This window comes from Hyla sarda, chromosome 11, assembly GCF_029499605.1.
Source record: "Hyla sarda isolate aHylSar1 chromosome 11, aHylSar1.hap1, whole genome shotgun sequence".
NCBI classification, from domain to species: domain Eukaryota; kingdom Metazoa; phylum Chordata; class Amphibia; order Anura; family Hylidae; genus Hyla; species Hyla sarda.
Window position 1 is genome coordinate 69,625,690 of NC_079199.1, and position 22,976 is coordinate 69,648,665.

General features: G+C 46.3%; 1 protein-coding gene across 10 annotated transcripts in view; it reads right to left on the reverse strand.

Annotated features, from left to right (window-relative positions):
• The window catches only part of ARHGEF11 (Rho guanine nucleotide exchange factor 11), a 399,339-nt gene extending 378,888 nt beyond the window's left edge, over positions 1-20,451 (reverse strand). For 4 of the 10 annotated variants that reach the window (XM_056546640.1, XM_056546638.1, XM_056546642.1 and 1 more), the window contains exon 1: positions 19,222-20,449. In XM_056546640.1, coding sequence (XP_056402615.1) covers positions 19,222-19,256 — 35 coding nt within the window. In that variant the 5' untranslated portion in view covers positions 19,257-20,449. Of the gene's footprint in view, positions 1-19,221 lie in introns of all 10 variants that reach the window. The other 6 variants (XM_056546639.1, XM_056546644.1, XM_056546648.1 and 3 more) reach the window with 4 other exon arrangements.
• Positions 20,452-22,976: the final 2,525 nt, after the last annotated feature.

A 22,976-nucleotide genomic window follows, 5' to 3' on the forward strand; every position in this document is an offset into this window, starting at 1 on the left:
CCCCCTACCTCCCGTAGGCTTGCATTGAGGGGCGGAGCGTGACTGTCACACGGGGTGGAGGCGAGAGTCACCGCCGCCGCCTGCGTCGCCGTAATCGAGTCCCAGGAGCGAACACGCTCCAGGGCACTGATTACAAACGGGGTGCCGCGTGCATGATCCCGGGGGTCCCCAGCGGCGGGACTCCCGCGATCAGGCATCTTATCCCCTATATTTTGGATAGGGGATAAGATGGTTAAGCACCGGAGTACCCCTTTAATAACTCTAAGATGCTTTTACCGATTATTCTGAGATTTTTTTTCGGGACATATTCTACTTTATTTTGGTGGTAAATTCACAAATGCAATAGGTCTACTTTATGTTGGCATCATAAAATGGACATATTTTTACTTTTTGAAGAAAATTAGAGGGCTCAAAAGTAGTGCAGCAATTTTCAAAATTTTCATTGAAAATTGCTAAAACTGAAGGGACAGATGTTACAGAACTACAACTCTCAGCATGCCTGGGCAGTCTAGGGCATGCTGAGAGTTGCAGTTTGGCAATATCTAGGAGGGCTACAGTTTGGGCTCCACTGTCACAGTGGTCACCAAACTGTGACCCTCCAGATGTTGCAAAACTACAACTCCCAGAATGCCAGACAGCCTTTGGCTGTCTGGGCATGATGGAAGTTGCAGTTTGGCAACGACTAGAAAGGACCCAGTAAATATCGCTTTACGGCCACTTAACTTCCCGGCTAGCGGCGGGGACCGGAATCCCACGGGCGTATGCATACGCCCTACGTCCTTAAGGACTCTGGATGCAGGGCGTATGCATACGCCCACATCCTGAAGAGGTTAATACTGCTGGCCACCAGTTTCAAAGCAGCAACCGCAGGCCGGGCTGCTCTGATGCAATATTATATTTTATATATATATATATATATATATATATATAGATAGATAGATAGATAGATAGATAGATAGAGAGAGAGAGAGGTGGAAGGCTCGGTGTGCCCGAAGGCCAGTCCGGCCCTGCCCCTAGTACAGTAAAATACGCTTCGGATGCACTGTTCAGATGGTGTAATATTAGAGAATTGAGAACATGCTGGCGACAGCTCGGAAATGCGACATCTCATAGATGGCAATACAATTACGTATATACAGTCATGACTGTAAATGTTGACACCCCTGAAATTTCTCAAGAAAATGAAGTATTTTTCACAGAAAAGGATTGCAGTAACATGTTTTGCTATACTCATGGTTATTCCCTTTGTGGTTATTGGAACTAGACCAAAAAAAAAATAAAAAAATTGGACTTCATGTCACACAAAACTCCAAAAATGGGCAGGACAAAATTATTGGCACCCTTAACTTAATATTTGGTTGCACACCCTTTGGAAAAATATAACTGGCTTCCTATAACCATCAGCCTCTTACACTTCTCAGCCGGAATGTTCTTTGTAGGCCTCATTCTGTTTTCCGTAAACAGTAGAATAATGTGTTTTACCAAAAAGCTTCATCTTGGTCTCATCTGTCCACAAGATGTTTTCCCAGAAGGATTTTGGCTTACTAAAGTTCATTTTGGCAAAATGTAGTCTTGCTTTCTTATGTCTCTGTGTCAGCAGTGGGGTCCTCCTGGGTCTCCTGCCATATAATTTCATTTCATTTAAATATTGATGGATAGTTCGCGCTGACACTGATGCTCCCTGAGCCAGCAGGACAGCTTGAATATCTTTGGAACTTGTTTGGGGCTGCTTATCCACCATCCGGACTATCCTGCGTTGACACCCAGGGAGATTAGCTACAGTGCCATAGGTTGCAAACTTCTTGATAATGTAGCGCACTGTGGACAAAGGCAAGTGGTGGAGGTGGACCTGTAACCTTGAGATTGTTGATATTTTTCCACAATTTTGTTTTTCAAGTCCTCAGACAGTTCTCTTCTCTTTCTGTTGTCCATGCTTAGTATGGCACACACAGACACACAATGCAAAGACTAAGTGAACTTCTCTCCTTTTTATCTGCTTTCAGGTGTGATTTTTATGTTGCCCACACCTGTTACTTGCCCCAGGGGAGTTTAAAGGAGCATCACATGCTTGAAACAATATTATTTTTCCACAATTTTGAAAGGGTGCCAATAATTTTGCCCAGCCCATTTTTTGGAGTTTGGTGTGACATGTCAAATTAGCTTTTTTTTTTCCTCCTTTTTTTGTTTAGTTCCAATTAGGGCTGTGGAGTCGGAGTCGAGGAGTCAGACGGAATTTTGGGTACCTGGAGTGGGAGTCGGCAAACAATGCCCTGACTCCGACTCCTAGTAAATTTAAAAACAAGTTTAAATGTCCCAATTCACAAAAAGTTATAATTAGAGATGAGCGAACTTTTCAAAAATTTGATTGGCCGATTCACTGAATTTTCCCGAAAATATATTAAGAAGGGTTATTTCTAGCCTACATACAGCCTCTATAGGGGTATAGAACACTTTGCTGTGTCCTAAAACGTATATGGACTGTGCTGGGGTAGTGAAATAATACTGTTATTCAGAATAGCATGCAGATTACCGGCATCGCTCTTAGAATCACTGCCGCACAGCAGCACAATGACAGAGACTGGTGGTGGCATCAGTTCCAGGAGACCATATAGTGACTGAATGACATAGCGTGGACATGTTGGCAGCAAGAGGAGACCATTTAGTGGCTGAATGGCACAACGTGGAGTTGGCTGATGCACTAGTACACTACACACCAGGGCTTCACAACCCCCCCCCCCCCCCCCCCAAAAAAAAAAAAAAAAAACACCACAATATATGACATTTTTGACAAAGATTTCTCATTGGTAGCACCCGCTACCCAAAAATTTGAAATTAAACAGACCCAGGCCCCACCTCTGCGGCATCAGTAACCCATATATTGCCTGAAGGACACAGCCTGGAGTTGGCTGATGCACCAGTACGCACCAGGGCTTCACAATCCCCCCCCCCCTAAAAAACAACAACATTTTAGACATTTTTAAAGAAATACCTTTGTGTAAGAACAAGCGCATATCCATCAGTTCACAAGACTCTATAATGCAGGACGGTGGACCACCCAAAGACATTCTTCTCAAAAATAATAAACCACACAATGTTTGAAATTTTTTTTACAAAAACGAATTCAATATGTGTGTAAGCGCATCTGTCTCCAAAAGATCAGATCACCAAAGGACTTTTTTTCGCCCAAAATGATGAAGCAGAGTTAATCCCTGTGGTATTTTTTTATTTTATTAAAAAAAAATCACACGCAACAAGCGTTCCGTTGTGTAACGATTAGCATTCTGGAAAATTAAATTTTATTACTGATAAAATTATCAGTAAATAAAAAAAATTAAAAATAAATAAATAAAAACACCACTACCCAAGAGTGTTTCATTACCCCAAACATTGCACCAGGAGCAGTCAGGAGTAGGCTTCAGCAGTACCCAAGAGGCTTTAATAACCCCCTACCTTTGCACGATCAACTGCGAGATCGAGCAATACCAGGTGTGTTATGCCCTCTGATTTCCGGGGCCGTAGGCGCGCTCCACTGAACGGATTAGCGTGTCTCTATCTTTCAATCGACCGATGCTGGTAACCCGCTAACTCCCGGAAAGGTAAGCTGCCGCGAAGCTCCCCCGGGCACGTTTGGCTCCAGAATTTCCACTACTGCCACACCACGCTGACAGCCAACCGTGCTACCGCCTTGCTGACTCAAGAGCAACCTGCAACTCTCTTCTCCCGATGATGAACCCCCCCTTCTCCTGAGATCGAGCAATAACAGGTGTGTTATGCCCTTAGATGTCCGGGGCCGCAGGCGCGCTCCACTGAAATTTTAAATTCCCAGACCCAGGCCCTACCTCAGCTGCATCAGTAACCCATATATTGCCTGAAAGACACAGCCTGGAGTTGGCTGATGCTCGAGTACACACCCGGGCTTCACAATCCACCCAAAAATAAAAAAAAAGTTTTTTTTTTATTGTCTGACAAAACACTTTTTTTTTTAAAAACAAGCGCATATACAGCAGTTCAGAAGACTCTATAATGCAGGACGGTGGACCAGCCAAAGACATTCTTCTCTAATATAATAAACCACAAAATATGTAAAAAATTTTTGAATAATTGAAATTCCAAGACCAAGGCCCCACCTCTGCTGCATCAGTAACCCATATATTGCCTAAACGGACAGACTGGAGTTGACTGATGCACGAGTACACACTACACACCCGTCACCCGGGCTTCACAATCCACCCGCAAAAAAACGCAAAATTTTAAATCGAAATTGTCTGACAAAATACCTTTTTTTTTAAAAAAAACAAGCGCATGTACAGCAGTTCAGAAGACTCTATAATGCAGGATGGTGGACCACAAAAAGACATTCTTCTCAAAAATAATAAACCACACAATGTTTGAAATTTGGTTCAAAAAATTACGTGTGTAAGCGCATCTGTCTCCAAAAAAATCAGATGACAAAAGGATTCTAATCGCCAAAAATGATTAAGCAGAGTTAATCCCTCTCCATCTATTTTTTTCATTAAAAAAAAAAAAATCACACGCAACCAGCATTCCGTTGTGTAACGGTTAGCATTCTGCAAAATTCTATTTTATTACTGATAAAATTACCAGTAAATTTAACAATAACACTACCCAAGAGTGTTTAATTACCCCATACATTGCACCAAGAGCAGTCAGGAGTAGGCCTCAGCAGTACCCAAGAGGCTTTAATAACCCCTTACCTTGCCCGATCAATTGCGAGATCGAGCAATAACAGGTGTGTTATGGCCTCAGATGTCCTGGGCCGCACTAGTGCTCCACTGAACGGATTAGCGTGTCTCTATCTTTCAAGGACAGGTGCATGTTGCACGCTAAAACCAGTTCGTGATAGGGATCTGTGATTGCAATTATTTAACCTTGAAAATAGGAATTACCAATAAGTGAGGGTCATAAGCTGGCGTTCATTAAGTCCCTGCCCTTTGTACACACCGCCAGTTGCTATAAGCGATTGGATTAGTTAGTGAGTTGGTTAGTGAGGTCCTCGGATCGGCCCAGGCGGGGTAGGAGAAGGCCCTGGCAGAGCGTCGAGAAATTAACGATCATTGTTGAAATTTGCATTAAGCATGTATTTAGCTATTGCTAAACTTCAAAAAATTATAGGCCCAAGGCCAGAAGCATCAGTTTTCCCCATATTAGGAGCATAGTTGTCCCCCAGAGTAGGCAGCATAGATGTCCCCCAGATTAGGCGGCATAGATGTCCCCCAGATTAGGCAGCATAGATGTCCCCCAATCAGCGCGGGCCGGTCAGAGCCAAATCAAAGGGCCGTATGTGGCAAGGGGGCCGTACAATGCCCAGGTCTGCCCCAGAGGGTTTCATAACCAACCACAATAGAGAAAATTTTGTTGTAGGAGCATGGTCAATCTACTCAGACCCATCTGTCATTGGTGGCTGGAAATCCTGGCTGATCCATCCCCGATTCATCTTGACAAAGTCAGTCTCTCCACATTTTTAGTGGACAGACGAGTTCGCCTTGGGGTGACTATGGCCCTGGCCGCACTAAACACCCGCTCTGATGGCACACTACTGGCCGGGCAGGACAGCTTTTCCAGGGCAAACTCCGCTAGTTGCGGCCATAAATAGAGTTTGGCTGCCCAGAAGTTCAGCGGCTCTTCAACGGTTGTTGGCAGAGTCATGTCGAGGCAAGCCACCACCTGCTGGTTCAGGTCCTGCTCCATGTCCACCTGCTGCTGATGGAGTAGCTTCACTATGCGGCTGAAGTAAGCTACCCATCAGCGACTGTAGACTCAGGCTGCTGCTGATTGAGCCGGTACTGCTCCTGCCACCCCTCCCCAGCAGCCGTGGCAGTGGAAGAGGGCCCCCCCCCCCCCCGAGTCAGACCTGCAAGTGGATGGACCATGTGGCCGATCGGCATCGGTCAACCGACTACGTAGAAGCTCCCTGAAGTAGGTCAGTTTGTCCTCCCTCTCAGTGGGTGTAAAAAAGGCCCCCATTCTGGGCCGGTAGCGAGGGTCTAATAAGGTGGAGATCCAGAAGTCATCGCGCTGATGAATTTTGACAATTCGGGGGTCACTACGCAAGCAACTCAGCATGCATTGTGCCATTTGTGACAGTGACTCGCTGGGACTACCTGCCTCCATCTCCACTGCATACTGCCACGGTGTGTCTGGGTCCTCTGTCTCGCCTCCCTCGTAATAACCCTCCAGCTCCTCCTGCTTCTCCTCTCCTGTCCAATGACCAGAAACACCGGCCATCTCATCCACCGTAAACTGTGCTCCGCTCTGCCCCTCATCATCCTCCTCCAGTTCATCCCCCACAGGACTCATGTAGCCTACTGCTGTAGGCGCAACATCTCCATTGCCGTGACCAGCCATGTTTTCAATCATTTTTGGGAGTAAATTTATGAGTGGAATTACGTTCATGGCGTAATTCGAGCGACTAACCAAAAATGTGGCTTCCTCTAAGGGCCTCAGCAAATGGCATGAGCTGCTACAACAAGGAGGACCTATGAGTGGAGGGTTAATCCAATATTATTTACATTTGATCGCTAAGCCCCTATATTTCCCACCCAATATAAAACTTAACGTTTATTGAGCCAAGATTAAAATAACCTCACACCTATTGATCCATAATCCATTGATTGGCATGACACGGCATGCTGATTAAATTGAAGAAATAGATTGTGACTGCAGCCACAACCTATTTCTTCAATTTAATCAGATAGCATGCAGTGTCATGCCAATCAATGGATTATGGATCAATAGGTGTGAGGTTATTTTAATCTTGGCTCAATAAACGTTAAGTTTTATATTGGGTGGGAAATATAGGGTCTTAGTGATCGCTTAGCGATCAAATGTAAATAGCGTATGAGCTTCCACTCATTCACATTGAAGTTACACAGAGGAGTACTCCTATCTGCTTGTATCATCAAAAAATCCGAGATGGCTTTTCTTTGTTCGTATAGTCTGTCCAACATATGGAGGGTGGAATTCCAACGTGTGGCAACGTCACAAATGAGACTATGTTGTGGGATACCGTTCTGACGCTGCAGCTCAAGCAAAGTGTGCTTGGCGGTGTATGAGTGGCTGAAGTGCAAGCACAGTTTCCTTGCCATTGTCAGGACGTCTTGCAAATGGGGTGAAGACTTGATGAACTTCTTGACATCCAGATTCAACACGTGTAGCATGCAGGTCGAATGATTCACACTTCCTTGTCGCAGCGCGGCCACAATGTTCTTCCCATTGTCGGTCACCATGGTTCCCATTTCCAGATTTCGTGGAGTAAGCCATACTCTGATTTCTTCCCTAATGAACTTCAGCAGTTCCTCCCCTGTGTGACTCCGTTCGCCAAGGCAAACCATGTGAAGGACGGCTTGACACCGCTGTGCCCTACACACGTGGTACGATGAAGGGCCACTGAGATTTGGACTTGCAGTGGAGGCCGAGGATACGGGGGAGGAGGAGGAGGCGCACACTGTAAAAGGACCAACTGCCTGGGAGCCAGAACGTGGAGGAGGAAGCAGTGTGACCTGTCCAAGTTGCTGTTGTGGCTGTGCAGGAACAACATTTACCCAGTGGGCCGTAAAAGACATGTATTGTCCCTGCCCATAGTTACAGCTCCACACGTCGGCGCTGCCGTGCACTTTTGAACACACCGACAGGCTCAAGGACTGGCTCACCTTCTCTTGTACAAACTTATGCAGGGCTGGTACTGCCTTCTTCGCAAAGAAATTACTGCTTGGGACTCTCCACCTCGGCTCGGCACAAGCCATCAATTCCCTGAAAGCTGCAGAGTCCACCAGTTGGAAAGGGAGGGACTGCAACACCAGCAACTTGGAAAGGAGCACATTCAACTTCTGCGCCGTTGGATGAGTGGGCACATGCTGTTGTCTCTTGGACATGGCTTCGCCGATCGATTGTTGGCGAAATGGCTGACTACGAGCTGAAGAAGCAGGAGTGCAAGAAGGAGGGTTTGACACAATGCTCCCTTCGGCTGAGGTGGTGGAGCCTTGGCTGGATGACAGAGGGAGCGGATGGCCACTGGGTGATGCGGCAGTCTGGACCACTACCTCGGAGCCACGGTTATCCCAGGCCACTTTATGGTGGCGAATCATGTGTTGACACAGGGCCGTGGTGCCGAGATTGGGACCCTGGCCACGCTTCACTTTCTGCCGACAGATTTTGCATGCGACTACACTAAGGTCCTCCGGATTCTTTATGAAGAACAACAACACCGCAGAGTAGCCGATTTTCCCACCCGCAGTTCGCACTATTTCACTGCTATTGGCAGGAACCCCTGCTCCACTACCTCCCTGAATGGTAGCTTGCCGCGAAGCAGGTGGTCTCGCCCTGGCACGTTTGGCTCCTGAATTTCCACTACTACCACCACCACGCTGATTGCCAACCGTGCTACTGCCTTGCTGCCTCATAGACAAAAAGCAAATCTCTTCTCCTGATGATGATTAAGCCCCGGCTTCCGCACCCGGCTCCCAATTGCGATCGGCTTCATCATCATCAAAAGATGTGTGCACGTCACTGATGTCCTCCTCGTGTTCCACAACAGTGTCTGCCTCAGGACCCTGAACAATTGAAACACCGTCTCCCACGTCACTCTCCGCATCAATACTTGCCCGCCTTGCGGAGCAAGGGACACATGTCTCCTCACATTCTTGGTTGTCCATTAGACGCTGACTGTCCTCTATTACATCGTCCTCACTAAATAGTGGAGCTGAACCCAAAGCATGAGATACTTCTTTGCGAGAGGGAACAGCATAGGACAAAGGCAATGGGCTTACGGGGACTGCTCGGGGAACCCACCGACTCTTGACTGGGGTTGTCAGATGTCGCTTGTGATAATGGGGATGAGTGTGCAAACCAATTGACGAGGAGAGATGGGTCGACAACACGACCGCTGGGTGTTAACGGGAGCTCAGGCCTATTGCTGCGACTCCTTCTGCCACTCGCCCCAAGTCTTCTGCCAACTCTGCCTGACGTATGTAGGCCTCTGCCCCTTCTCTGTGCACTTCCCTGCGTTTATGAGGGTATAGTACCGCAGCAGGCGATTACTTATGGCTGTCCTTTCAAAGTATATAGGCCCTAGACAGAATAACAGTTACTAAATAGTACACTCCTTTGTTGTATGTATGCCCTTTGCAATGATGAGCGCACTGTTAAGCGTATTTGTACGCAGGGAAAACTTTTTTTTTTCCTTTAATACACCGGCAGGTGTATAACGTGTGGTATAACAATGATTTTAGCACAGAGACAGAGTAACAGGTGAAAAATGGTAAAAAGGCACTAAAGTCCACACTAATATGACTTATTTCTGAACAGCAGCAGGACCCAACACTGCAGCACTACAAAAAAAACTCAATTGGGCTGAAAAATTAGGAGATAAGATGCTTCAGAAAGTTCATGCAGCTTGGAGATCTGTATGAGGCAGCTGACAGCTATCTGCCCCTCTCTGCTGCAATGCTCAATAACGTGAATAGGAGTTTTAGCAATCAATGATTCTTCTCAGTGTAACAGCACAGCACTCTGCACTCCTGCCTTTCCCTAATGCTGATGTGACGTTGCAGTGTAACGCTGTGGTGTGAGCTATTCACACACACAGTCCCGTCCTCTCCATCTGAGTGCATAGATGAAATGAAGAGAGGCAAGATGGCCGCTGATTATATAGGGGCTGTGACATCACAGGGGTCAGTGAACACTGATAGGCTGCATCTCACATGTGGTTCAGGGTCAGCCCGCCTACCTTCATTCCCGCCGCTGTTTCCCGCCCTCCCATAATCCCCTGCCCCATGTAGTCACATGTGGATCCGCCATCTTAGCTCTACAATTGCCTGGAACGCTGTAAAATGGAGTTTAATGAAGTGATTCGTGCGATAGAATCGCGGCGATATTCGTATTCGTTGCAAATCAAATTTTTCATTAAATTTGTAACGAATTCGGGTTCATCAACTTCGATTCGCTCATCTCCAGTTATAATTAATGACTTCTCTACTTTAAGAAAAGACCAATGCATACAAGTGCCTCACGTAACCGCAAAACGAACACATTAAGTGACCGTGAAGAAGCATGTTTTTCATGTGTTTTACTATATGGCACACAACGCACAATTAGGAGCGGCAATACTTATACTTTCCATAGTGTTGTGTTCTGCTGTTACAGGGAACCCATGGGTAACCTAGCCTCTCACTGATAAGGGATTAAGTAAGTATGTTTTTTGCAGGACTAGAGACACGTGTATAAGTGAAGGGAATGGAGGGTCAATAGTTCAAGACTGAAGCTTTAAACCATTGGAAAAACTGCTTCCATTCAGCTAAGGCTATAAAAACTTGTAAACTCAATTGTTAGCTTAAAGGGGTACTCCGCCCCTAGACATCTTATCCCCTATCCAAAGGATAGGGGATAAGAGGTCAGATCGCCGGGGTCCCGCTGCTGGAGACCCCCGGGATCGCCGCTGCGGCACCACGCTATCATTACTGCACAGAGAGAGTTCGCTCTGTGCGCAATGATGGGTGATACAGGGGCCGGAGCATCGTTACGTCACGGCTCCATCCCTCGTGATGTCACGCCAGCCCCCTCAATACAAGTCTATGGGAGGGGGCGTGATGGTCATCACGCCCCCTGCCATAGACTTGCATTAAGGGGGTGGGCCGTGATGTCACGAGGGGCGGAGCCATGACGTCACGCTGCTCTCTCCCCTGTATCGCCCATCAATACGCACAGAGCGAACTCGCTCTGTGTAGTAATGAAAGCGCGGTGCCGCAGCGGCAATCCCGGGGGTTCCCAGCAGCGGGACCCCAGCGATCTGACATCTTATCCCCTATCCTTTGGATAGGGGATGTCAGGGGCGGAGTACCCCTTTAAACCTGACTATGGGATTCTACATTGGGAAATCATGTTTTATAATAAATGTCCCTTCTTGGATCCTCCCACTGCCCTATCTTCAGCAGCAGATCAGCACAAACTGTTCAATACAGTAGACTGTTGGCTTCCCAGCCAGTAGTCCTGTGGTAATGACACCAGGGATGTGGAAATCCTATCGCCCGACGCCCGGGACAAGTAGTTTTGGGCGCTGGGCAGGTGAATTTTTCATAGATTTAGCCCTGTATCGGGCTAGCAGGGACAGACAGACTTCTCCCTTATTTTTCTTTAATGCCGGTGTGAGGTGCAGGAGCCGATGCAAGTCTGCACCCCACACCGGCGCTCAGGGTGTATGGAGGGGGCGGCGGCCCCCAGCTGATTTCAGTAGCTGGGGGCCGCTGCTAAGAGAACCCACCCCGTGCCCCAGTCTGTCCTCCTTCACACACAGAAATCCTCCCCAGCCCTGTGCAGTGCAGTCTGTCCTCCTCATACATAGCAGTCATTATGGAGTTGAGGAGCTCCCCCCCCCCCCTGCTCTGTGTTTTTCCCCGTGCAGTATGTCCTCTCTCCCCTCCCCCTCCTGCTCTGTTTTCCCCGTGCAGTGCAGTATGTCCTCTCTCCCCTCCCCCTCCTGCTCTGTGTTTTCCCCGTGCAGTGCAGTAGATCCTCTCTCCCCTCCCCCTCCTGCTCTGTGCTTTCCCCGTGCAGTGCAGTAGATCCTCTCTCCCCTCCCCCTCCTGCTCTGTGCTTTCCCCGTGCAGTATGTCCTCTCTCCCCTCCCCCTCCTGCTCTGTGTTTTCCCCATGCAAACTTGCAGCCTCTCCGTGGTAGATGAGGTCCTGTGGAGACAGAGCAGGGGAGGGGCTGTGTGCGGGGAGGGGATTGAGCTGTGAATCGAGCTGTGTGTGCGGGGGATGGAGCTGTGTCCCGAGCTGTGTTCGTCCTCGCTCTCCCCCTGCTTCTTGTGTAATGTAGAGCGGGGGTGTGAAGCTCAGGTGAGGAGTGTGTGTGATGTCTGTGTATATATGATGATGATGTGTGTGTGATGTCTGTGTATATATGATGATGATGTGTGTGTGTGTGTGTGATGTGTGTATGATGTCTGTGTATATATGATGTGTGTATGATGTCTGTGTATGTGTGTATGTAATGTATGATGGGGGGCAGCGGCGGGTGTATGTATGATGTGTGCATATGTATGGTGTATATGTATGGTTTGAGTGTGTGTATGATGTATGTGTATGGTGTCTGTGTATGTAATGTATGATGTGGGGGCAGCGGCGGGTGTATGTATGATGATGTGTCTGTATTTATTGTATGATATAGGGGTCAGTGGCCAGTATATATGTATGTATGTATGTATGTATGTATGTATGTTTTGTACAGGGGCCAACTGACAAGTGCTGCTGCCAGTTGTGCTATCTAATTTTTTTATTTTTAGTGCCTACTGACACTCGCACTAAATTGCACCCCCAGAATCCTGCCCCTTCATACTCGCCCGACGACCAAGAGCCCCACAGATGCACGCAAACACGTCCAAACCAAAACTACAACTCCCAGCATGTTGCACCATAACCTAAACTCTAGAACTATTAAGTGCAACATGCTGGGAGTTGTAGTTTTGGTTCGGGCCAGCTGCAGAGCCATAGGCTGCATCAGGACATGCTGGGTGTTGTAGTTACTAACTGTAATTCCCTGTATTCCTTGACACGGCCTATGGCTCTGCAGCTGACACAAACCAAAACTACAACTCCCAGCATGTGACACCTTAACTGTACTACTATACAGTGCAACATGCTGCAACACCCACACAACCATAGGCTGTATCAGGGCATGCTGGGTGTTGTAGTTATCTAGTAACTAAATGCAACTTCCAGCATTTTCTGACACAAAATGCAGCGCACAAACTGGAGAAGCAGAACACCCCCAGTAACACAAGTCCCTATGAAGACTGAAAAATAGTGATTAAAATATTTTAAAAAGTGCGTATATATGTGAATAAGCCCCTTTCCTAATAAACGTTCTGATAATAAATGGGTCCGATAAAAACTACAGATCACGGCACATAAGATTACCCTCATACATCCCTTTATATGGAAAAATTGGAGTTATAGGGGTCAGATTGGGGGGGGGGGGGGGGGGGCGGGCTAGCTACAGCTCTCCTGCCGCTAATAGCCTGGCATGCTGCGATCGCCGTGGCCGCTATTAAACCATTAGATCACCGCTGTCTAAGTTGACAGCAGTGTCTAAAGGGATCTTATATCCATCCCTGGTGGTCTAGTGGGGTGAGTCGTACTATTTTGGTTGAAATTATTTTATGTACCAGGACAAGTGGATTTTCTTGAGGGACAAGTAGATTGTGTTCAGCTTTAGTCCCTTGGACAAGTAGTTTTTTTTCTAATTTCCACACCCCTGGACACGTATGTTGCCTTTCTTTCCTTCAAGGAATGTATAAAATATATTCACATATTAATACAGAGGAGTCGGGGAGTCGGAAATACAGAAAACTCCGGAGTCGGAACATTTATCTACCGACTCCACAGCCCTGGTTCCAATACACTCAAAGGGAATAAACATGTGCATAGCAAAACATGTGTTACTGCAATCTTTTTCTGTAAAAATACTTTTTGAAAAATTTCAGGGGTGCCAGCATTTAAATGGGCACTGTCATGAAATCAAAAAATTGATATGTTGTAGTATTTAAGTACTACAACATATCTCTAATATACTTTAATTAAAAAAAGCGATTTTAAAACAGTTTAAAATCACTTTTAAATTCGGCCACTAGGGGTCGCCCTCCTAGTGGCCGAACGCATTCGGCAGTGACGTCACTAATCTATTTCAACTCGAAGCCTGGCAACGAGTCGGAATTCATTCACTGCGGTGCTCACTCCCGCCTGTCAATCAAACAGGCTGGAGCGAGCGCTGAGAACAGAAGAAGCGCACATTGGCTTCCCTGCTCCTTGGCCTTGCACGCCGACCCCGCCTCCCGGCGACAGGTAAAATTACTGTTCTCAATGCTTATGCTTTTGCGGGGGGAGGGGGGGTAGCGGGTTTAGCGGTGCAGCGGGGCCAGGGGGGTTGCGGGCTGCGCAGCGGGAGCAGGATGTGCGGCCATCACGGTGTTCACCTATACAGTATGCCTCCAGTTGTTTCCCAACTACAACTCCCAGCATGCCCTGACAGCCAATAGATGTCAGGGCAAGCTGGGAGTTGCAGTGGGGAAACAGCTGGAGGCACCCTGTATAGGTGAACTACGGGCGGAAGTGTCGGCCCCAGCAGGCATCAGTGACGTGGTGCCTGCTGGGGAAGTCTGCCTGGTAGTGAGCACACTACCAGGCAGACAAAAAGTCACTTTTAATATGTAAAAAAAATTTAAAGGGTTATGGATAGATGGGTAATAGGCAGGGACAGAAAAAAGAAAAAAGTGATGGTGGGTGCTACCCTTTAAAGCCATGACTGTACGTGTCTATTCTTTCTGCAGAGTCCGGAATCAGGATTTCCATGGCAGAAACATCTGCTGTGGAAATTCCACTGTGTGTACAGTGCCGCAAAATCCTATTGAAAATGGGACTATGTTGCAGCCTAATTTCCGCGCGGAATTCTTCTGCGGAATTCGGCACAGAAATTCCATTGTGTTAACAAGATATTTCAGTTTTTTTTGCGCATGTGCTCTGAAGCCAGATCGCAGTGCTCAGAGGGGCAGATAACTCCACATTATTAGAACATGGAGAAACAAGAATTGAATATGCAACAAGGGGGGCAGGATTCGGGCACCTGCCTCCAGAACCCAAAGTGAGATTGCCGGTGGGAGACCCGCCAGCTGTGCGCAAAACCAGGATGGATAGAGGACAATTTAGAGGATGCAAACTCACCCTAAACAAAACTTTACTAAGTAAGCGAGCACGTTACAGACTCCTGTTCACCCACACTATAACCCAATGTACTGGGTTTAGTGTGGGTGAACTTGTTGACAGTTTTAATTTTTATTGAAAAATAAAAGCAATCTGACTGGTTACTGTGGGCAACTGTACCACTTTTCCCTCTACAAAACTTTTAAAATATCTCCCCCAGTATGTCAGAAGTCACATGGTCTCCAAGAGAAGCATAGCTTTGTTGCAGTGGGTGGGTAAATAGAATTACTTCAGTAAATCCCTTCCACTCTGCTATCCACCCACCTACTGCAGCATAGCAACACACCCCTGAAGATTATGTGACCAATATTGTGTCTCTGGCTATATAAAATGCTGGAAAAAAATTCAGATAAAAGTAAAATTACATGAAAACAGGTCAAGGGACACAAGGAGGTAATAATACTTAGTGTTATAAATTGCCATCTTGGGTTCAAAGGCTGAAGAAAAAAAAATATTCTGGGATCTGCAAAGAGGGAAGTGATTATGTCATTCTGTAGTTCACAGGACAGCTAATCAACTTCCTGAGACACATGGAGCCATGCATCTGAATGCTGGTCACATGACCCAGTTACAGTAATAAAGCACATGGATGCAGCTCGGCCAGAATAAAACGTATGACACTGTATGAATACCATAGTTGTGTATTATATCCGGCTTCCAAGGATCTCAGTCTCTTTGCATGACAAGATAAGCTCTATTTTAAGTCCTTGGAGCTTGTCTTGTGCAGCAAAACGGAGATTGCAGGTAGCTAGGGAGAGAAGAGACTTCTCACGCGCTTCTCCCAGCTATATCTAGAGAACTGAACAGTCAGACCTGACCAATAAAAACACTTGACACGTCTGTGTGATATGTCAGACGTTTTTCTTATAATGACAGGATTATTTTAAATGTATTGTAAACATTTGTTGGCTTCTGCTCACCCAAAGGCATGTAAGACCAAGAGGCCCACACCACACGGCTGGAAGCAGACAAATCGGTGGGTACATAACATTTAGGGTTTATTCACACGTACAGTATTTTGCACAGATTTGATGCGCAGGATTTCAAGCTATGTTCAGTTTACACTGAAATCTGCAGCAGAAAATCCTTCTCATCAAATCTGCACAGAATACTGTACGTGTGAATAGACCATTAACCCCTTAAGGGCCAAGCCAATTTTATTTTTGCGTTTTGTTTTACCTCCCCGCCTTCTAAAATCCATAACTCCTTTATATTTCCATCTACAGACCCATATAAGGGTTTGTTTTTTGCGTAACCAATTGTACTTTGTAATGAAACCTCTCATTTTACCGTAAAATGTACGGCGAACCCAAAAAAAAATTTTTATGGAGGAAACTTTAAATGAAAACCACTATTTTGTACATTTTGGAGAGTTGTTTTCACACTATACACTTTACGGTAAAAATGTCATGTGTTCTTTATTCTGTGGGTCAATACGATTAAAATGATACCCATGGCTAGATACGATGCTCTCGGTCATACAAAGGACGTAAATGTACATACTGGTGCGGGAAGTCCAGCCACACCAGGACGTACATTTACATCCGTGGTCGTTAAGGGGCTAAGGGTCTATTCACACGTACAGTATTCTGCGCAGATTTGATGCACAGGATTTCAAGCTGTGTTAAGTTTACATTGAAATCTGTACAGAATACTGCAAGTGTGAATAGACCAGTGGTCGGCAAGCTGCGGCTCGCGAGCCACATGCGGCTCTTCACACACTTTAATGCGGCTCTTGCAGTGCGGTCGGGCCGCGGCGGCCGCCCATGCACACTGGTAACATACAAGGGCCTGATACTAGTATCAGGCCCTTGTATGCAGAGCAGCAGCGGCCGCATAGTGCCGACCACTGCTGTATACTAAAAACCAGGGTGCCTCCAGCTGTTGTGAAACTCAACTCCCAGCATGCCCTGACCGGCAAAGGCTGTCCGGGCATGCTGGTAGTTGTAGTTTCACAACAGCTGGAGGCCCCCTGGTTTTTTAGTATACATGAACTGTCTTTTCGGGACATAAGGATGTCCGCGGGTCACTAACTATTCCCCGCCCGCAGCGCGTCCTCCTCCGGTCCTCCTGCGGTCTTCCTGCGATCCTCCGCCTCTCTATGGTTGTACGCAGTGACGTCCCGTGCGTACAACCATAGAGGCGCAGGAGTACCAGGAGGACCGGAGGAAGACGCGCGCCGGCCAGAGCCTGGTAAGTGACCAGCGGCATATCATCTTCAGTTTTCCGGTCACCGCTCCTCTGGTCCCGGCACCTACTGCTATGGCCCATAGGCCACAGCAGTAGATGGTGACCCCGGGCCGGAGGAGCAGTGACCGGAAAACTGTGGGGGGCATCCACTGTATATGGCTTGAAGCTGGATGTCTGTGGGGGGGAGCTGCCCACCTAATGGGGGGGGGGGGGGGGGACGACGACATGCTGCCTACCTAATGGAGGGGGGGGGGGGGACATGCTGCCTACCTAATGGGGGGGGGGAAACATGCTGCCTACCTAATGGGGGGGGGGGACATGCTGCCTACCTAATGGGGGGGGGGGGGGGGGGAACATGCTGCCTACCTAATGGGGGGGGGGCTACAAGGTACCGTACAAAACGGTAGGAGGGGTATTCTTATACTGCGAGTATATCCCAAACCCTATATTTTAACTGTGAAAGTTGGGGGTCGTCTTATACGCCCAGTCGTCTTATACTCCGGCATATATGGTATATGTGAGGGGCACATGTCAGGGGGCATTATAAGTGAGGGGCACATGTCAGGGGGGCATTATAAGTGAGGGGCACATGTCAGGGGGGCATTATAAATGAGGGGCACATGGCAGGGGGGCATTATATGTGGGGGGCAAATGACAGGACCCCCCCCCCCCCCCCCCCCGTCATGTGCCCCCACATATAATAAAAACTTATTGAAACTAAAAACAGTGTACCATCCTATGTATTTTCGGTTTTTAAAAATGTGGCTCTCAAAATAAATTTCAATCGTGGTTTTGGCGAGATTTGGCTCAGTTGAAAAAAAAAAAAAAAGGTTGCCCACCACTGGAATAGACCATAAAGGAGAATTTCAACAGACTGGTTTTGACAGGGGAAACATCCAAGACTCAAGGTTAAACCTAACTCTGTCCAGTTAAAAATGTCTGTGTCCCAAGGTAGAAGCCATAAGACATAGCTGCAAACATCTGAGCAAAGCATTCTCAGAACAAACACAAAGCCCCATCTCCTACAGGAAGGTGAAGGTGAAACTGCTACTGTGCAGAGCAAGGTCTGGCCTCCAACACATTAGGAATCAAAATACCTGGTATACTGGGCAAGTCAGCTATTTGAGCAGGTAAACAAGTCCTCACAAGCCTTACCTTTCTGAGATGGACACCTAGCAAAATTATATTGGACACCCTTTCCCCTCCACCACTAACAACTAGAAATATATAGGTTTCTCAAAATAAATGAAAGGCAACCACAGTTTAAGTGAACTAGGGCCCAGTCATTCAAAAACAACAAGGCAAAGCTGCACATGCAGACCTCACAAACAAGATTAAGTCTAGTATCAGATCTCCCTCTAAATGCATTACTACCCAGATAACGCAGAACGTGAACTGAAGGCCATAGACCTGAAGATCACGGATGGATTAGTGATGATGTGGATCTTGTGTTCAGTGGCAAACCAATTCAAAGGCTGGAATTTATTCCTAAAATCACTGTTCATCACAAATTAAAAAAAAAAAAAATTATACTATTTTTTCTAAAAGTAAATATATTAAAGGGAAGCAGGTAAAATGTTTATACTACATAATCACAAGGGTGTCAACATAAAAGTACAATAAAAGCATTCATAAACAATAAATTTTAATTGGATATAGGGCAGGGAATAACTGCTTGCATAATCAAGTCAGTCTCAGAACGCCTAAGGAAATGGATTTTAAAAAAGTTGCAAGGTGAGCTAGAAGGGGCTAAGTCTCAACACACACCAACCATATAAAAGGGCAGGAAAAAATGTAAAAAAAAGTTCACGTTTTTCAGAATTGTAATCTATTGTGAATTATTATTATTAATAATAATGTTCACAACTGGAAGGCTAAGCCACAAGAAATGTTCATAAATATTTACATACAGGGGATTTAGCTGCAATAAAAAAATATATATATATTTATAAATAAAAAATGTATTGTTTTCGACTTGAATGAAACCTCCATTGATAATGAGGGCAGTATTATTGTATGACTAGGAAGAGGAAGGATTGGGGAGGGATTAACCCGTCACATATAATGACGAGGAATGTCAGAAAGCTGAATTGTCCAGTCACATTATGTAAAATTTTGAGAATTTAATTCCGATAGTTGATTTTAATAGCATTGAATACAACAGAAATACATTGCGCATTATACATGTTTTATGTGCATAATCCTCCATAACCCACTATTTTTCAAGAAAAATAAAATAAATAGAAAATATTTTTACCTGTCAATGGATGTCGGCGATGAACTGATGCTCATTTTCGCTACAGGTATCCCAAAATCCAGGGTCTTGTCTCCGGATTGAAATAGGTCAAAAGATGGAAAATCAAAATTATATATTTTGGCAATTTTACTGCTTACCAATGCCACAGTGTATTGTTAAAGGGACAAACCCACCCATCTTGTACATTCACCTTCTTCCTGTTCCAAGCCAAGTTAAATCTTGGTTCTTTCGTTTCAGTTAGTTGCACACAAAAAAAAAAGTTTATTATAATAATAAATTAAAACTAAATCGAATATTGCAGAATGCAATTACAGACCGTTACTTTCCTGCCTGAACATTACAGTCTTAAAAGGACAAGGTAAAAAATAAAAAATCCAATTTTGTTTTAACAGCTGTTAAGTTGACAAGGCAAACTTTTAACCCCCAGTGTTCAGAATGACAGGTTGCAATGGTTTTCATCCTCTGCATAAATAAAATATTATCCTCTGCATGGATTGTCCAAATACAAAAAAATATAATAACTTAACAATTGTAGTGTGGACTTATTGTTTTGTTTTTTTTTTCCTTAAAATTTTTAAAACAGCAAAAATCAGCAGCAAATAAAAACACATTAAAACAATTAAAAAATGATTTAAAAATTAATTGTGAAGGCATCCTCTGCCCAATTCCTATAAGAAACCACAGCAGAAAATAAAGCAGGGTTTTGCAATACACCAATGTGCTGGTGGGAATTGAAGATCCCTTGCAGCAGATATTTTCAGGAAGATTCTTCCAGGAAAACATAGAAACATAGAATGTGTCGGCAGATAAGAACCATTTGGCCCATCTATCTGTAGAAACAGCTTTCTCAACTCCTTGAAAAAATAATGATCTTCTTTTAAAGCAGATCCACTTTTGGTAAATCCAAGAGGCCTGTTAGATCCTCAGGCTTTCCTGGAGACCCTGCCCAGCATGCACCATCCTTCCCATAGTCTGAGCACTCGTCTTTCCCTTTCCACATTCAGCAGGAAGAGACAGCAATACAAAGAATAGGTACACGGTTGTATTGCAAAAAAAAAAAAAAAAAAAATCTGCAAGGCCCAGATTTGCCAGCTGAGTGCAGGGTGTAGGTGCCTGAGATCGATAGAAGAGAATCAGTTATTTTCTGCTTCACTATTCCCTCCCTCCTTTCTTTCCCCCTTTTTTTTCCCTTTCTTTCTTTGCCCTTCCCCCCCTTCTGCATAAATACAGGCAGGAGCTGCAATAAACACAGACTGGGCTGTGTTGCTCCCCTCCCCCCCACTTGACTGCTATAAGCTGGGCTGGGCAATGGCTCTTTCCCTCCCCTATCTCCCCTCCCTTCCTCCTCTCTCAGTGACTGGGATTTGGGAACACACTCACTGCATGCAATGTATCACACATTTGTACATTATGTATTAAGTGATCACATACAATCTAATGCAATTCTCTGTAGACCAGTGGTCTCCAAACTGTGCACCTCCAGATGAGGAAAAACTACAACTCCCATTGGCTGTCCGGGCATGCTGGGAGTTGTAGTTTTTCAACATCTGAAGGTGCACAGTTTGGAGACCACTTCTGAGGGTACATCAGATGAGCACAGCTATGATATCTTAGCTGTCCAGGCATGCTGGGAGTTGTAGTTTTTCCACATCTGGAGGTTTACAGTTTGCAGACCACTTCTTAGGGTACACAAGATGAGCACAGATATGATCTCTCAGCTTGTCCCACTAATAGCAGCTATTGGCTGTCCGGGCATGCTGGGAGTTGTAGTGTTTCCACATCTGGAGGTGCACAGTTTGCAGACCACTTCTGAGGGTACACCAGATGAGCACAGCTATGATATCTTAGCTGTCCAGGCATGCTGGGAGTTGTAGTTTTTCCACATCTGGAGGTTTACAGTTTGCAGACCACTTCTTAGGGTACACAAGATGAGCACAGATATGATCTCTCAGCTTGTCCCACTAATAGCAGCTATTGGCTGTCCGGGCATGCTGGGAGTTGTAGTGTTTCCACATCTGGAGGTGCACAGTTTGCAGACCACTTCTGAGGGTACACCACATGAGCGCAGATATGATCTCTCAGCTTGTCCCACTAATAACAGCCATTGGCTGTCCGGGCATGCTGGGAGTTGTAGTCTTTCCACATCTGGAGGTGCACAGTTTGCAGACACAAGATTAGTGCAGAAATTATCTTTCATCTTGTCCCACCAATAGCAGCTGTTGGCTGTCAGGGCATGCTGGGAGTTGTAGTCTTTCCACATCTGGAGGACAACAGTTTGCAGACCACTTCTGAGGGTACACCAGATGAGCACAGAAATGATCTCTCCGCTTGCCCCACTAATAGTAGCTGTTGGCAGTCAAGGGCATGCTGGGAGTTCTAGTTTTTCCACATGTGGGTCCACAGTTTGGAGATCACTTCTGAGGGTACACCAGAAGAGCACAGCTATGATTTCTTAGCTGTCCGGGCATGCTGGGAGATGTAGTTTTTCTACATCTGGAGGTACACAGTTTGGAGATCACTTCTGAGGGTACACCAGATGAGCGCAGATATGTTCTCTCAGCTTGTCCCACTAATAACAGCTATTGGCTGTCCGGGCATGCTGGGAGTTGTAGTGTTTCCACATCTGGAGGTGCACAGTTTGCAGACCACTTCTGAGGGTACACCAGATGAGCGCAGATATGATCTCTCAGCTTGTCCCACTAATAACAGCCATTGGCTCTCCGGGTATGCTGGCAGTTGTAGTTTTTTCACATCTGTAAGCGCACAGTTTGGAGACCACTTCTGAGGGTACATTAGATGAGCACAGATATGATCTCTCAGCTTGTCCCACTAATATCAATTCATAGGAGAGATAAATGCTGCCTTTACAAATTTTGTCTTTTTTTTAACCTGTTCAGGACCCAGGGCGTACAGGTACGTCCTGACACCCTGGTACTTACGCCCGTGGGAATTTCGGTCCCCGCCGCGCGTCGGGCGGGGACCGGGGTGACGTGTCAGCAATCACGCAAATCGCAAGTGAATTCACACTTGCGATTTGCAGCTATTCCGGTGATGCGGGTCACGGATGACCTGCTGACCCGGAGATACATGGTGACCGGGGGTGTAGGATACACCCCAATCACCTCCTGTATCTATGGGGAGGTGGCAATTTTGTCACCCCCTCAGGATCGCTGCTATTGTCCAGCCAATAGCAGCTGGCAGGGGAGGGGTTAGCGGCAGCTCTCGCGGCTGGCTGAGTTCAGTCAGAGGTCAGAGCTGCTGGAGGAAGACGGGGACCCCCCCTCTGCAAGATCGGAGCCCCCTCAGGACCGAAGATCCCCGTTAGAGCAGGGACAGATTACATGCCAGGGACAGGTAGGTGTTAAAAATCAGTAAAAGTAAAAAAAAAAAAAAAAAAATGTTTTTCCTCCCCTGACACCCTAATAGGTCCCCAAGGGTCCGCCGCAGTTTTTTTAGCGTGACCCGGGCCCTATTAGGAATTCAGGGTGCTGCATTTGGCCCCCCTCCCCATATTTTTCCCCCCCATATTTTTCCCCCCCATATAACGATGTGTGATTTATAAGCACACAATGCTACATACTCCCCCCACACACACACCCTCCCCCCCGAAACAAAGCCCCTCCCCCCCCCTGCAACCGTAGAAAAAAGGCTATTGCTCGCCAGGCATTTTCGGCAGCGGAGGCATACGCTTTTATTGCCTCCGACTTCGAATCTGTCAGTGAGGACGATGAAGATCCTACATTCCTGTGTTCTTC